Raw genomic sequence first — 17,537 nt, 5'->3', positions numbered from 1 at the left:
ATAGATAGATAGATAGATAGATAGATAGATAGATAGATAGATAGATAGACTTTATTGTCCACCTCGAATTGAGGCAGAAATTCGCCTTTGTCATGGCTCACCTTACAATACAATCCATATTGCATTCACACAAATATATAAGACAGTTAAAAGGTATTAAAATTTTATCGTAAAAAAAATACAACTTTAAGAATTCAAAATTGTCATTGCGGTGGGAACAAATGATTTCTTATAGACACATTTCTTGGCCAATGGAACTCTGAACCTCCTTCCCGATGGAAGTAGCTGAAAATGTGGGTTCAATGGATGGGTTGAGTCTGCACTGATCAGGGTAGCCTTCCTGTTCACTGCTCGCTCGTGAAGAACAGAAAGTGGGATCTGAGGTGAGCCTGTAATTTTGCTGCCTAATTTAACAATGCGAGAGAGTTGTGTTTTGTTTTTAACTGTAAGAAAGTTACACCAAGCTGTAAAATTGAAAGTTAGAATGGATTCAATCAGTGATTTTTATACAATTGTTAGGAGGTTCTTGTTCACATTGAGTGCTCTTAGCTTCCTTAGCAGGTGGAGTCTTTGCAGCGCTTTCTTGCAGACACCGTTGCTGTGATTTGCAAAGGACAGGCGGTCATCAATTTCTGTTCCCAGATACCTGAATGACTGAATCTGCTCCACAGGCTGACCCTGTATGCTGTATTTTTTGTTATTCTATCTGGAACGTATGGTAGCTCACCTGTTCAAAAAGAAAATGGTTTTGAAAACAGTTTTGTTACACACAGCAATTTCTATTATCAGTATCAGACTACCGGTCTTGTCACTGATATGTAACTAATATTACAAAAACCTATAAAAAATTGATTAAAACTAATAAAACTGAAACTAAAAAAGTTGATGAAACTAAAACTAAACAGAACAAAAAAAAAGACCTTGAAAATAAAGACTAAAGAAAAATGCTAAACTATTCAAATATTGGCCAACCACAGTTTATGTATATTAAAATGTAAAATTTCGAGCTAAGAGGAAAAATCTGAATAAACGATTACAAATATCAATGAAAAAAGATTAATTTGTTAAAAGACTACATAGAATTTGATTCAAAAAAAGAAAACAATCTCACAGTGTGCCTTTAACAGAGCTTTGGAATTAATGTATGTGTTCAATGAGTGGGTGACACATTTTTTTCAGTGCGGTGGTCTCTGGTAGGAATGAATACCTTGTAAATGGTTCTCAGGGGGAACAAATATACTGTTGCACCATTTCTCAGACCTAAAAGATTCCCACATATCAGCTGAGCTTTAAACGGCGGGTTGTGGAGTCTTATTTCCTGATATGTGGACATCTCGCCCGGGATTGGATAACAGCAATGCAACTCTACCACTGACTTGCAACATGGATATTTTATCTCTCAAAATACACGAGCCTGGAGGACCTTCTGCTGTGAGGTGTAGTTGCTAATGCAGACAGTTAGCTTAAACTAGCCGAGACGTCCACTGCTGATTACCGGATGTTAAAACAACAGTCTTCCCTGTCATGAATCAAGATCGTCGAGTCCATAAATGCTAATTCACAGTGTGACAGAGATCTGTGAGGATTTTCAAATACGTGAGTTTCATCTATTTTCTATTAGAAGCTAATGCAGGAGAAAGGTGTAGGAGACTATTTTCATGTTCAGCCTACATGAAAAACTCAGAGTGATCAATTATAAATACAAAAAAAAATTTTTATTATTTTTTTAGTCAGTCAACCACACCTTAAACTTAGGGCTTAAATATAAACAGAGTCCACAATTAGACATAAAAAGCAATTTTGCCTTTTTTTAATACTTTTTCCATCAACGCTCATCCTAAAGATATTCCTGTACATGTGTCACACTGGGCTAGTTTATGCCTAAGGTATATGTGATTAAATGTAGTCAAAATCTCAATTCTTCTCAACTTTAAGAAGAAAAAAACCCCACACATTTTAATGTATACAAACTCAAGTGTGAATTTTTACATGAGAAGTTAAAGAAAATATCTGGCTGACTCTCTTACAGACCAAACTTGGAAAATACTTTTCACTTGTGTTGTGTTCTCATGTGATGAATCAAGTTACTACTGACAGTAAAACATTTACCACAAGTTTTACATGGATATGGCTTCTCACCTGTGTGAGTTCTCGTGATAAATAAAGCCACTACTGTCACTAAAACATTTACCACAAGTGTTACATGGATATGGCTTCTAACCTGTGTGAGTTCTCATGTGTTTAGTCAAGTTACTACTGGCAGTAAAACATTTACCACAAGTGTTACATGGATATGGCTTCTCACTTGTGTGAGTTCTCATGTGATAAGTCAAGTCACTATTGTAAGTAAAACATTTACCACAAGTGTTACATGGATATGACTTCTCACCTGTGTGAGTTCTCATGTGATAAATCAAGCCACTACTGGCAGTAAAACATTTACCACAAGTTTTACATGGATATGGCTTCTCACCTGTGTGAGTTCTCACGTGTGTAGTCAAGCTACTACTGGCAGTAAAACATTTACCACAAGTTTTACATGTATATGGCTTCTCACCTGTGTGAGTTCTCATGTGTTTAGTCAAGCTACCACTGGCAGTAAAACATTTACCACAAGTTTTACATGGATATGGCTTCTCACCTGTGTGAGTTCTCATGTGACGACATAAAAAACACTTGTGACTGAAAGATTTTTCACAGAGCTTACAATAAAATGGCCTCTCACCTATGTGAGCCCTCTTGTGCTTTTTTAGTGTCTGAACATCTACATCGTCTCTGTGATCTTCGCTTCGCAGACGTCTTTTAGTACGTGTCAGTTCTTCATTGCTGTTTGATTCTGAATTTTCTTTCTTGCATCCACCCTGATCTTGGTTCTCTGCTTCTGTAGAATTCTGACTCAAGGGCTGGTTTCTGTTGGGTTCTGGATCATGACAGTCTGTTTCGTTAGAAGGATAAGTCCCTACGAAGGTTACATGTTTTTGCTTCAAAAGGAACTGCCCTTCATGCTGATGGATATAGAGTTCTGGCTGGTCCTCTGTGATCAGTGGATGTTCTGGTTCCTCCTGGTCCAAACTGGAGGTTGACTCTTGGTCAGAGAGCTGCTGGTCAGTCAGAACATCTTTTTCCCAAGTATGATGCTGTGGAAGTTCTGGACAGGTAAAAAGAAAAATGTTGAGTAATGTGGCAATTAAAAATGTTCCAATGAAGGCAGTAAGTTCAGGGCTCTAGAATGGGATGATTCTGGTCACAAATGTGACTCAATTTCTCAATGGTGCACCTAAATATCTACACTCAGGTTGCACCAGACGAACAGAGAGATGCTGGTCTGTCAGAACCTTCTACTTTTCCCAGAAATTAAGCTTTGGAAGCTCTGGACGGGTTAAAATAAAACTAGAAAACCTTGAGTGACGTAACAATTACAAAAAGAATATATATATATATATATATATATATATATATATATATATATATATATATATATTAGTGGTGGGCATAGATTATTTTTTTAAATCTAGATTAATCTCACTGTAATCTTGGAATTAATCTAGATTAATCTAGATTAAAATGGCTCATTCAAAATTCTGCCAAGGGCATATGTGTGTGCTACCTAGATAATGAATAAAAGCAAGTCTTTGAGAATGGAGGCGTATTTCTTGTTTCAATAATGCATCACAGACTGATAAAGCAGTTTTACTACGATAACTGATGATGAAAATAAATAATGATCAATAAGTTTTTGTGTTTAATAGCTGTTTATTCAGTTCAACAAATTCTGCACTGTAGGTCTACAGAATAGGTCATGATTAACTATTTACAGTCAGTAGCATTTGGTCAATCAGTCCAAGCTCTGTTTCTCCTTCTTCCACCAGTCACTCAAGCAAACCAGCTTGTTCACATTGTCTGGTGCCAAACTAGATCTTCTCTTCTGCATAATATGGCCTGCTAAAGAAAAAAGTATATTGATATATATATATATATATATACACACACACACACACACACACACACACACACACACACACACACAAACTATCTGGCCTGGGGAGGGGGTTAAATTTCTGGGGTGCCCTTCCGATGCCCCCCTTTAGTTTGCATGTAGGATCGCCTCTGGTGAATAGGAGCGAGAGCTGGAAATGATGCCACAGCTCACCTGTATGAGCAGAAGCCAACTGTTGCTGTTGTTGCCTCTGAAAACGGCAAGGGGAGTTATCCTAGCTCAACTTTTCTAAACAAATATAAAAATTTATGAGTAAAACGTTTATTATTACAGGTGAATTTGAGTTGAAGCCACATTAACAACGACCTGTAGAAACAATTTATCACTGTATCACAATAAACAGCTGCTAAAAGAGCTAAACTTAGTTGGAAACCGCACCTGTCTGAGAAAGTCTTGTCTCGGTTTTCTCACATCCGAGCGCTGCTTCGGCCGCGGACGGTGAAGTGTGGCCCGGGGAAAGCCCGGCTGGAAATGTCGGAGGTAAACAAAACAAAAAGAATGAAAGTCGGATTTATGGATTAAACTCTGGTGAAAGCACATAAATTATTTACTTGTCCCGCGCGATGAGAAGGGAGAAGCGCTGCTGGTGGCGAAATTGCGACTGTTCGGCTGCATGGGGAACATTAAACTCCGCGAGCCTGGCGTCCGTCCATACGTACGATGATCTGCGCTGAGTATACATCTGCGCCAACCAGGTATCCATCCGCGCAATGTGAAAGTCATCATAGCTTACTTAGTATAGACCCAGATCCCAACCCAACTTTGAGAATAGATTAACGGCGTCATTTTTTTTATCGCGCGATAAGAGTCTGGCTTTGCCGCAGCACGTTAACGCCGATAACGGCCCACCCCTAATATATATATATATATATTTACTATATATACACACACCACTAAGTTGTAATCATTTGATGCATCGAAAATGCATCTCAATAATTCAAATTTTGATCTCAATTACGACCTGGGTTTTAAATGATCATTAAAACTGACTGAGCCGATTGTTAGCTCCTCCCTCATGCTTACTCTTGCGCTGCTCTGAGTGGCAAATCAAGTGCAGCTCTCACAGCTCCAACCACTTTCAATTTTAGTGCGAGCTGCAAACACGTCTCAAACAAGTGAGAAGACTTGAGGAATGCTTGGCAGAAGTTGTTTGGAGAGGAGAGGATAATGGATGCAAAAAGAAAGATGTTCGTGGAAAATAGTTTAAACGAATTCGGTGATGTGGAAACATCACGGGTTCGAGGAGTCAGACCGGGATCAAGTAACAATGGTGTGTAAACATTGCTATGCTGTCGTAGCTGCACCACAGAGCAAAATTACAATTGTAGTCAATAACTTGAAGACTGCTCAAAAAGTGTCTTATGATCAGGCAATGAAGGAGTATAGAGGAAAAAACCTCTCAATTCCTGCTTCATCCTCACAAACCTTAATTCATGCTACCCTGTACAACGTGACCTGAAATCCCACCAGCTCCCAGAGAGTCAGAGTAACTCAGACTGGGGCAGATCGGCCCGACTAGTTTCCACAGGCATGGTTCGGTATTTTTCCTGTACTTTCTCTCCTATTTTTAGTCCATGCTCTATTGAGGTACCTGGCAAGGCAGAGTTGGGCCAATATCGTGATTCTGGATGCTGATTGGCTAGGGGCCAGCAGCAACCACAGCCTCCCAGACACTGTTTAGAGAGGTGTACCGTTTTCCCTCCTTGTAAATCTCACATTTGATGATGGACCACAGGTTCTCAATGGGGTTCAGATCAGGTGAACAAGGAGGCCATGTCATTAGTTTTTCTTCTTTTATACCCTTGCTTGCCAGCCACGCTGTGGAGTACTTGGACGCGTGTGATGGAGCATTGTCCTGCATGAACATCATGTTTTTCTTGAAGGATGCAGACTTCTTCCTGTACCACTGCTTGAAGAAGGTGTCTTCCAGAAACTGGCAGTAGGACTGGGAGTTGAGCTTGACTCCATCCTCAACCCGAAAAGGCCCCACAAGCTCATCTTTGATGATACCAGCCCAAACCAGTACTCCACCTCCACCTTGCTGGCGTCTGAGTCGGACTGGAGCTCTCTGCCCTTTACCAGTCCAGCCATGGGCCCATCCATCTGGCCCATCAAGACTCACTCTCATTTCATCAGTCCATAAAACTGCAGAAAAATCAGTCTTGAGATATTTCTTGGCCCAGTCTTGATGTTTCAGCTTGTGTGTCTTGTTTAGTGGTGGTCGTCTTTCAGCCTTTCTTACCTTGGCCATGTCTCTGAGTATTGCACACCTTGTGCTTTTGGGCACTCCAGTGATGTTGCAGCTCTGAAATATGGCCAAACTGGTGGCAAGTGGCATCTTGGCAGCTGTACGCTTGACTTTTCTCAGTTCATGGGCAGTTATTTTGCGCCTTGGTTTGTCCACACGCTTCTTGCGACCCTGTTGACTATTTTGAATGAAACGCTTGATTGTTCGATGATCACGCTTCAGAAGCTTTGCCATTTTAAGACTGCTGCATCCCTCTGCAAGACATCTCACTATTTTTGACTTTTATGAGCCTGTCAAGTCCTTCTTTTGACCCATTTTGCCAAAGGAAAGGAAGTTGTCTAATAATTATGCACACCTGATATAGGGTGTTGATGTCATTAGACCACACCCCTTCTCATTACAGAGATGCACATCACCTAATATGCTTAATTGGTAGTAGGCTTTCGAGCCTATACAGCTTGGAGTAAGACAAATGCATGAAGAGGATGATGTGGACAAAATACTCATTTGCCTAATAATTCTGCACTCCCTGTATGTTCCAGTCATGAGTCATTTATATTTCAGTATGCTAATGTTTCTTGCATTGCATCATGGGAATTTTGGGCAAGAAATTGTGTGTTTTACTTATAATTTGGTTGGTTTACTTACTAATTGTGACCACTTACAAAACATTACAATCAATGTATCGAAATATGATTATGATTCATTGAAGAAGCAAGCCATAACCAATTATAGTGGAATGCAGTTTTTATGTTTTTTTACCGCGGCACCAGCGTTAGATCCAAACTTAAAATATAGTCAGGATTCTAAAATTAACTCTAAAGTTAACGGGTAACCAGTGCAGAGACGTTAGAATAGGAGTGATGTGAGCTCTTCCGTTTGCTCCAGTTAGGAGCCTCGCTGCACATTTGCCTTTTATTTGACTAAAGTCGTCACATAAAAGGCAGCCCAAAAATAAAGCTGATTTGCCTAAAATGAGCAGTTTCAAGAAGTCCCTTATTGTGACATCACAGTAAGGAAAACAAACATAGCACCCCCCCTCACCTGTTGACCCCGGAGCAGCAGCAGCCCTGATCTCAGCCTCAGGAAACAGTGACAAAAGGAGTTGGTGTCTGTCTGGTTCTGCTTCATCGTGGTCTCTTTCCTCACCAGCAGGAGTCACAAGGGAGGTCACCGTCTCCTGCTTCAGTACACACTGCTCTTCATCCTGACTGATGCAGAGCTCCTCTTGTTTTACAATCTGCAAAGGTTCTGGCTCATCCTGCTCCACTTTCATCTGTGGAGGTTCTGGTCCCTCCTGTAAAGGTTCTGCTTGTTCCTGCTCCAAACTGGAGGTCCTCTCCTGGTTCCAGAGCTGCTGGTCAGTCAGAACCTCCTCATCTGTCCTGACATAATGCAGTGGGAGTTCTGGACAGACAAACAGACCAAACAAAAAGCTGAGTCATGTGACAATAAGAAAGCACACTTCACTTGAACCATCTGATGCATCTGAAGATGTTTTAGAAAACAATGAACTCTTAACCTGTGTGTGTGTGTGTGTGTGTGTGTGTGTGTGTGTGTGTGTGTGTGTGTGTGTGTGTGTGTGTGTGTGTGTGTGTGTGTGTGTGACTGGACTCAGTATCTATCAGACTGACTCGTTTAACAAGTCTCTGATTGTAGAACATCAGCTAGAAACGTTCACCAAGTCTTTAAAGTTTGTCTCTTTTAAACTGATTTAGTGGAGTTCCTGAAAATGAAAACTTCCTAAAATCCCTGAAATGTTATTGATTTGTTTCTCTAAAGTGGAACAAAGTTTACCGCAGACTGATTTCAGCTCAGTTGTGTCAAAAAGCTTCAGAACAGCAAACGGATCCAAGCAGACTGTCCTGAGATTGTGTCCTCAGTAAACCCACATGAGTCCCGCTGCTGTTTCATACCTATTCTGTGTAAGTTGATCTGTGGTTTCCAGCTGATCTCCAGCAGTCTGCGCTGACGATCGATCTCTTCCTCGTAGCGGACGATGGTTTTTTCAAACTCGGAGAAGATTTCTGCAGCAGCAGCAGTTAGCCGCTCTCTGATCACCTCTCTCAGAGACTGAGCTGAAGACATTGTTGCTGCAGAGCCTCAGAGGTTCCCCTCACACCAGCACAGCAAGCTAGCGCTGGTAGCTAACAGCAAGCTAGCTCTGATAACAGCTTCGGTTATGTGGCAGCGTGAAGGCGCGTTAGCGCCACCTACTGGACTGGAGTTGGACCAGCAACAACAAGGAAGAGATGAAGGTGTGGATCACAGGTTCAGGTCAAAAGGTGACAGAATGAGACTAATAACAGTGGAAAGAGAAACTGTTGAAGATCTGAGGGAAACGATCAGCGCCGGCGCTCCGCACACGCTCACCACGCATAGCGCGTAGGGCACCACGCCGGGGGAGGGGCACCAAACGCAAGCTTATGAAAAAAATTATATATATATATGATAAAGACAGATTTCAGTTAGAAGATGTGCAAAGCAAGTTAACAGCATGTTTACAGAGAGAAAACAATACAAAAAGGAAAGGAGATGGACCGTGTCCACTTTTCACTCTCTGTCCGGGAAGTCCGGACTGGTTCTTGTAATGATGAAAATGTCCGGCTTTTCATCCAGGAGCAGGGATCGAATTATGGGGGAGCTGAATATCCTACACATCCAGGGGAGCTGGAAAAAAGTTTTCTACCTATATTACATCATTTTTGGACTCTTTTGAGCAGAGAGCACAGAGCGGCACAGCGCGTTATTGCGCAGCGCTCCAGGCTGCTGCGTCCAGCGCACGGTCCATTCTCAAAGTGGCGCAACCAAAAAACTATAATTAACCCACGATCGTTCATGTCCGCACATGCTCTCTACTTTCTGTCTTATTTGTGTCTGTAGCGCTCTGCCGCTGCGGAGCTCATCACCTGTGCTGCGGTGATTTCACCTCACTGATGCAGCATCGAAACGCGCTCTCCGCTTTGCAGTCAGGAGATCCCTTTGATCTGCTGAAAAGTAACTGATGAGGTGAAAAAGTAAGAATCCAGGCAGCAGTTTTTCTGGAGAGTTTAGAGGAGATGCAGGAAGATGAGAGACAGGACAGGAAAATAGTTAAATAAAAACAAAACAAAAGAAAGTGTTGAAAAGTAAAATGTAGGTAGATTTATCTCCACTACACGTTTTTACCTGTATAAAACAATAAGTTATACACATGTAATATTTATACATTTGATACAATTCAGATCACCTTCAAAACTCAGTCACACACCCAGGGCCGTTTCAAGACAAAATGCCCCCCCCCCCCCCCCCCCCCCCCCCCCCACACACACACACACACCACCACCACCACCCCATAACTGGGCTCCCCAGAAGCCTCTGTGTAATCCATACCCTCTCCAGTAGTGTTAGTTATACAGTGTTTGTAAAAGCCCCTCAGACATTACTGACATGTTCTAATATTATCAGATGAAAAACTAAATTATCAGACATGCTGTCTCATCTGCTTCTTTTCTAAACTTGCAAAAAGTAACAAAACCATTTGAAAGCCACTATTTGTGGATTCTCTGAAAGTTTCCATGGAGTGTGTGACAACTTATTTTTTCATTGATCCTATTGTCTAATCTCACAGCTGAAACAAGCATCCTTAATAATCTGTGCACAGGAAGCTTACCGATGCTGTAGTAAAACAAAAGGTATAATAATTTATTATTAATAAAACCTTGTTGCAGCACTAAAGCAGAAAAATGAGATTTTGCAGTAAATATGCTAAATATTTACATATGAATTGTTTTAGAGCCCTTTAATTGGCAGAATCTGATATTAATTTAGTTCTTACAAAAAACGGGTCCCAACATGGTTTGTGTGGCGTTGCCATAGTGTGACGTCATAGGCACAGATTCCCTGTCCTCTTGTTTGGAAATGGAAATATGGTCACCCTATATTAAACAAGCTGCCCACCCGGGCTTTTGCACTGCACAGAGACACTTCGCTGCCTATGACTGAACGTCAGTTGAGAGTCAGTCTCATGCAGACTGACCAATGAAGAGAGGGCCTCAAGTTAAGACCCTCTCCTCATTGGCCAGTCCACACGAGGTGGGTCAAAGGTTACCCTGAGCGGGTTATGTGATGTCAGGTATTCAAGTATTGAGTATATTTACTGCATATTACAGTAAAATATTCTGTATGTGACCATATTATGGTGATCCTTGAGTCGTGTTGATGGGGCCCTTGAATATTGTTGCCCAGGGCACAACAAAGTGTTAATCTGGCCCTGCCTACTGGGCATTCATCAGTAGCTGAGTGAGAGAGGCTGAGAGGGAGAGAAACTCAGAGAAGCTTTAGAGCTTTTTTACTGCTGGAGAAAAAAACGTAGCAAGTCATCATCTTCCTAAATGCAATTATTCTCTTCTGAATCAGCACTTCTTTAAAGAAGAAATAGTTAAATGCAACAAAGGGAAAATCCTTTTATTCAGCCTGTTCATGTGACTTGGATCAACAAATAAGTCTGAACAGTGTTAAAGGTTGTTCATCTAAAAATAGACCTTGAAGAGTTAGAAGATTTTTTTGTTTTAATAAGTTCATCTTAAAACATCTTTCTCAAGTAAAATAAAGTTTCCTCTGTGAGGTCAGATAGGCCCATCTGTGCTGTTTTGTAACAGAAATAAACAAATGAATCATATTTATCCACCCAAATACTTGATAAATATCACAAAAACAGGAAGGACAAAAACACCGTCAAGGTAAAGTAAGAATTTTTTTTAAATAAGCGGCTGTTTGTGATTAATCATGAGTTAACTATGGACATGATTTATATCATTATTAAATAGCCTATGTGGCCTATAGGCTATGTAACTGAGATTTAATATGAAAAATTACACAAACCTATTTTCTAATTAGGTATTTGCTCTATGTTGATATATATTTCATAAACATTTATGGGCCAAGAGGAACATCAGCTGCTGATGGTATGATTTGAAGAAAAAAGTCCATTATGATAACCTCCTCCCTTCATATTCAGAATTCTCTAGTTGTGTATAAAATGTGTATATTGTGTCTCTCTAGTATTAATAAAGGTTAAATAGTTTTGAATTTAGTCATGTCACATGCCAGTGATTGTGTTGCTTTTTCTGGGGGGGGGCACCACGAAGACTTTGTGCTTAGGGCACCAAAATAGCTAGCAACGGCCCTGGAAACGATCAACAGAGCAGATTTAGCTGGAATCACACAGCTGCAGGTTTTTAGGGACAAAGAGAAAACTGATCCATCTGTTACTGGAATTCAACAATCAGTTCTCTGGAGGAACAAATTATTTCATCCCTCCTGATGTTCTTAGTTCAGTTCAGTTTATTTATAAAGTGTTAGATGGGAAGAGAGACTAGAGAGGATGTAAAGCTGTTTTCACTCAAGGGCGTACGATAGCCGTGAACTATCAGGGTCAGTGTTTAATGCCACCATTAGTTCCGTTTTACACACTCCAGCTACTTTGTCCCCTCTCTTCCCTCTTAACACTCCACACATCACATCCTGTTAGCGACCTTCAAAATAAAAGAGTTTGGTGGCAGGAAAATCTCATCTCGGCATAATGCGGATGATAGGGAGTTCCCGATCCAATCACATGATCGTAAATCGGCCCTGATCCCGTGGTTTCAGACTGATCGGGACTCTGGCTTTACTTCCCGATCCAAGCCCCGATTCAGAGTCGGATACTGGGTTCAAATTACAGGACAGCAACTTGGTTCTCCTTAAAGGTTGTCAGGCTCCCCTGATGCCCTTAACTTACACACCCAGAAGAAGCACAAAGAGATCCAGTTTCTACCTTTATTATATTATTTATATGGACTCAGAGTAGTGGGGATTCTATAGAGCAGAGCGGCAGACAGACCGCTGATTATTCATGAACTCCAGCTGCGTTCTGCACACGGCCACAGTAACATTTTCTAAGTTTCTAAGTGGCGTCACACAGTCATTAGAGTCCTTTCATTTTCTCTCTGGTAAGTTCTGTCTGTATTTGAGCATGAAGTGTGGAAGCGCTCGTCACTGGCTCAGCCGGGCAGTGCGGCGCACACTCTGCTTTTTTTGCGGTCAATAGATCAATTTGATCTGCTAGTTAAAAAGTTACTTGTGAGGTGAAAAAGAAGGAAGCAGGCAGGAGTTTTTCTGGAGGACTGGGAGATGCAGGAAGAGCAGAGACAGACAGGACAGGAAGAGAGGAAACTAAAAACCAAGAAAACAAAACAAAGTTCTTAAAAAAATAAAATGTAGGTAGATTGATCCCACTACACGTTTGTACCTGTATAAAGCAATAATTTAGCAACATGTAGTATTTATATCATTGATACAATGCAGATCATCTTCAAAAATCCGTCCCATGCCCAGGGACTTATCGAAGCATTTTAGGGGCCGAGGCAAAATAGACCCCTGCCAGGTATCCCTGCTGTTTTTATATTAGACTTTTTATATTTGCAATAAAGTCCAAAAGTGAAGAGTTTATGTTATTTATTACTTGATTGTTCAAGCTACCTCACAGAAGTGATCTGTTAAAATTAAAATAGTTCAAGAACTCCGTTTCCTTGGAGTTCATCAGGCAGAGGATCTTACGTGGTCAGTGCACACGGAAAATACAGTGAAGAAGGCACAGCAGCGCCTCTTCTTTCTCAGAAGACTGAAAAGATTTGGCATGAGCCGCCGCATCCTCAGGACCTTCTATCGCTGTGCCATTGAGAGCATCCTCACTGGATGCATCTCCACCTGGTATGGCAACAGCACCGCTTGGCTCTCCAGAGAGTAGTGCGGTGTGCTGAAAGGATTATTGGAGGTGAGCTTCCCTTACTCCAGGACATCTACAGGAAGTGGTGCCTGAGGAAAGTGGGGAGGATCATCAAGGACTCAAGTCACCCCAGCCATAAACTGTTCAGACTACTTCCATCTGTCACGGGTTGTTTTTATTCTCACAATCAATGTTTTTAGGTCTAAGAGTCTGCAGGTGGGCGTGTCTGGAGAGCAGGAGCAACAGCCAGCTGCAGCTCATCTCCAATCATCCTCCAGGGTGTATTTAAGGAGCTGACTTCCTCAACACTCTTGCCGGATGATTACTCAACCTGGGTAGTTCGAGTCAGAATAAAAATCTATTGTTAAGCTAAAGATTAAAACTTAGACTAAGAAATGTTTTTGTGAAGCAGCTTTCTACCAGACTAGGACCAAGATTAATCCTTCCTCTTATCCCTTCAAGGAACCATCTCCTCCAGCCATTTCCAAGAACTTTTCATCAGCTCCACTTCATTCAGCTCCAACCCCTGGCTGTACGCTCTCCACTACGCCCCTACCGCCTACCCTTTCAAGCTCACCACACAGGAACCCTGGACCTCATCTTCATCAGGACCCCTTTACAACCCTTCTTCATAAACCAACCTGTGCTCCTTCGTATGCCCTCTAGCCACCTCCTGACAGTAAGCCTAAACCTTCAGTTATCCATCCCATCATCTCTCACGGATATTAACCTTTGTCTCTCTTTTAGAACATCCTGGCACATCCTGCATCAGTTTGAGCAGCGCTTTGAGTTCTCCAGTTTAAAATAAATTATTTGTTTTCTTACCTCCCTCTTCCCGTCTCTGATTCTGCATGTCGTGGGTCAAAAGAATACCACAGAACATGACACCATCAGGAAGGAGGTTCTGCAGCATCCGGTCCAGAACCAGCAGACTGAGAGACAGCTTTTTCCATCAGGCCATCAGACTGCTGAACACGGCGCAGACACTTCACCCTCACTACTGAAACTCCAACATTACACACTCCATACTGTACATTAATGCCACTGTTTTGCACATACCAACCTCTGTACATTTTATATCTCTTATCTTATTGTTTACTTTATTCATTTGTAAAACACGTATATACACACTATACACACACAAACGCACACACGTAGAACAATATATTAAAAATAAATAAATAAATAATAAATAAAAAATAATATAATTGCATAAACATTTAGTAATGTATATACATTACAACTTATACATATTATTACTTAGATTAGCCATTTGTTGCTTGTTTTTACGTTACTGTATTTTTGCACAACTCTGTTGCTGTGAAGCTCGCACACAAGAATTTCACTCGCATGTACTGTACCAGTGTACCTGCACATGTGACGTGACAATAAAAGTGATTTGATTTGATTTGAAATTGACCCTTTTGGTACGTTACATGTTTGTGAAGATCAACGCTGACAACATTTAAATGTGATGATGCTGACAGACCTTAGCAACTGTTGCTATGTCGACACAAAGATGCTGTAATAGTTGTCATGGTGACATGTTATTGTTGTTATGACACTATGACGTCATCACCGCCGTGCTCTGGACCATATTGGACAGGACTGATGGTGTTGTGGTCCAGAGGACACTCTGTCTCACTGTTGTCCCAGACAGTCCCTGAAGATCCTTCAGACCAACAAACACACAACAGTCATCAGATGAGTGAGAACAGAGGACTCCTGGAGGCTTCTTTAATTTGCTATTTGTATGATGATGTCAGAGGCAGCCCAAGGCATATAAGACTTAAGTGACTGCTTTGGGCCCCCACACCACCAGGGGGCCCCCAAGAGCACCAAGATGACATGAGAAAAAAATGTTTTAATAACTAACTAATAAAAACTAATATTTCACGTGAAAAAAAAACATGTTTCTATATTACTTTCTGTAGTGTCAATTGGTTTTATTTTGAAGTGCAGCACATTTTACACGTTTCAAATTTTAAGAACAAAAATGGTAATCCTAACTTTTTTTTTTTACTGTAAATTCAGTGTTTGTCTGCTGATGTTTCTTTCAAATAGTTGAATTAATGTACCACACTTAAACTAAAAATTTGTGTTTTTTTTTTTGCTCCAGCAAAGCTAAAATCAACATCCACAATAATAACTTAATGGTGTTTGAGCTAATAACGAAAGATGCTAACGATGGTGGTCATGTTACTCAAATGGTGTAGCCTAGGAATGGTGTTGACTTGTTGGTATGGGGGGCCCCAATAGAAACCCTGCTTGGGGCCCCACAGAGACTAAGGCCTGCCCTGGATGATGTCATCAGTAAATAAATGCATCAGGTGAACTTTGTTGTGTTCAGATCACTTTTAAAAGATAATTATTAATAAATGATGGCAAAAGCAAGAATTGATGTCATTCTTCTCACCAAAACCTTTCAGGCTCATATAAAACGCTGCTTTACAATAGATCAGCATCTTCAGTCAGAACCAGGAGAACAGACTCTTAGCCCTTTAACACTAACCGTAAAATTAGTAACACCATCACTAACACGTGGGGTGAAAATCGACATTTTTTCCCCCACACTTTAAACCCTGCGGCCAGTATGATGGTGTGGGTAATCTACCGCCGTTTTCCCTGGATGGTAATCAAGAATGTCTTGTATTCCTGATTTAATTTCCGGTGCCTGCCTCTGATATCTTGTTGGCGGATTTCAGTTGATTCAGTCAGGTTTCAGCAGAAAATCCCACACCGACCTTTAGGGAAAAGCCTAAATATAATTATTATGAATATTGCATTACAAGTGGTGAAATGATTGGAGATTCTTCAAAAAGACGTTTAGTTTTTCATTTCATTGTGACTCGTCTATCACACGCTGTTACGACCAGCGGTTGGTAAACATGAAGGACACATAACACAGAGGCATGTGCAGGTTGGTGAAATTCAAACAGTTTTTATTATAAATACAGATTTTAAAAAACAAAGCTCCAATTCTAAAAGTTCAGTAAATAACAGTGTTAAAAAGGCTCGTGGTTACATGTTTAAAATGGGGATTCTCAATTAAAACACATCTCAAAAGCTCTCAAACATACCAACACAAAGGTCCACTGACCATACGGAGCTAAGAGGGAGCCAGCACTCGGGTCCCTCGTCTGTTTTAAAAGCCTACAAGTACTCTTGCTTTCACCTATTAACACGTCTGGACTAAAACCCTTAAAACAGTAATGGAGCCAACAGTGAGACGTGGCATGGCTCCGGCCTCCTCTGTTGTGTTCTACTTGAACTAGAAGACACGGGACAACTGTGTGCCGTGAACTGGAGCTCAACCTTGTATTCACACTCCCCTCTCCCACACACTAACACACCCCACAGTCCTGACGTGTCCACTGGCAGCAACCACACAACATCAGCTGAGGCAAGATAACTCAGGTAAGGGCAAAGGAATCAAATGCAAACGAGTCCCTGTGGCAAGTCCACCCTATAAGACCTGAGTGAGTAATGTTTCTGGTTCAGAATACCTGGTGTCTTCACATCTGTCACGCACACCCGATGATCACGCAACATTTCACTTAGCAGCTTTGCCCGATGGCGTCTGTTGTAGTTCTGTGCATTCTACGTCCTCTTGTCCTCCTCTCTTTGCACAAGCATTGGCTGGTCAGGCAGCACAGGATCCAACAGTGAAGAAACACTACTTGGTATGTATACTGTATGTTGTGTGTGTGTGTGTGTGTGCTCTGTCTTCTCCAGGATCCTCTGGAGGTTTCTTCCTGTTAAAAGGGAGTTTTCCTCTCCACTGTCGCTACATGCTTGCTTAGTGTGAGGATTGCTGTAAAGACTCTGACTCTAGTCAGTGACTCGATGCAACCTGCTGGAGACATCTCAAGACTGGACGGGTCGTATCGGAGTTAATCTATGAAATCCCGGTGCCGTGAGGTCCACCCGACTTCTGACAGTCCGGATCTGCTGGGGGTCTCCGCCAGGGTTTGTAGACACAACAGATTGCGTCTGATGCTGTTTTATTAATAATCAACTCTCTAGTCTATAGCAGACAACAAATTCTTTTACACCCAGATGTCACAATTTCTTTCAGATACAAAGATTCTGATAAACATCTAGTTTACATCACACCACCACACATCACATGCCATCACCGCATCTCCACTCCATCATCACATCTTTCTTTCTCCGTCTTTATTTCAAACAAAGAAAACATACATCATTTTTCAAAAACAGAAAATATATATAAAATCATCATCCTTTTTTTCTTCTTCTCTGTCTGAAAAGGAGTAGGCTGAAGTCGAAACGTATATGTCCCTACCCCTTTTATGCATATTATTCTTTACTTATACTTAGTAGTACTATACCAAATGTAACACAAAACCACATTAAAACAACAGATAGTACAAATCACCCAAACAACCAAACCATATGGGAAAAAACAAAATGAAACACATCTTTTTACAATTCATACTCAAACTTATCTCTCTTTAGAATAAAGGACAAACACATAAATCATCTATTTTCCTCTCTATACTTATTTAGGATATGTTTTTCAT

At 41.1% G+C, this 17,537-nt stretch overlaps 1 protein-coding gene across 1 annotated transcript in view; it reads right to left on the bottom strand.

Annotated features, from left to right (window-relative positions):
- The window catches only part of LOC129154097 (zinc finger protein 850), a 244,280-nt gene that overhangs the window by 30,830 nt on the left and 195,913 nt on the right, over positions 1–17,537 (bottom strand). The window contains 7 exon segments of the mRNA XM_070542432.1: positions 240–354; positions 511–598; positions 678–727; positions 1,208–1,260; positions 2,055–2,153; positions 2,155–3,148; positions 7,290–7,652. Of these exon segments, the coding sequence (XP_070398533.1) occupies positions 240–354; positions 511–598; positions 678–727; positions 1,208–1,260; positions 2,055–2,153; positions 2,155–3,148; positions 7,290–7,652 (1,762 nt within the window).

This window comes from Nothobranchius furzeri, chromosome 2 (genome assembly GCF_043380555.1).
Source record: "Nothobranchius furzeri strain GRZ-AD chromosome 2, NfurGRZ-RIMD1, whole genome shotgun sequence".
In the NCBI taxonomy this organism is placed as follows: Eukaryota; Metazoa; Chordata; class Actinopteri; order Cyprinodontiformes; family Nothobranchiidae; genus Nothobranchius; species Nothobranchius furzeri.
This window is presented reverse-complemented; position numbering and strand designations above follow the sequence as displayed.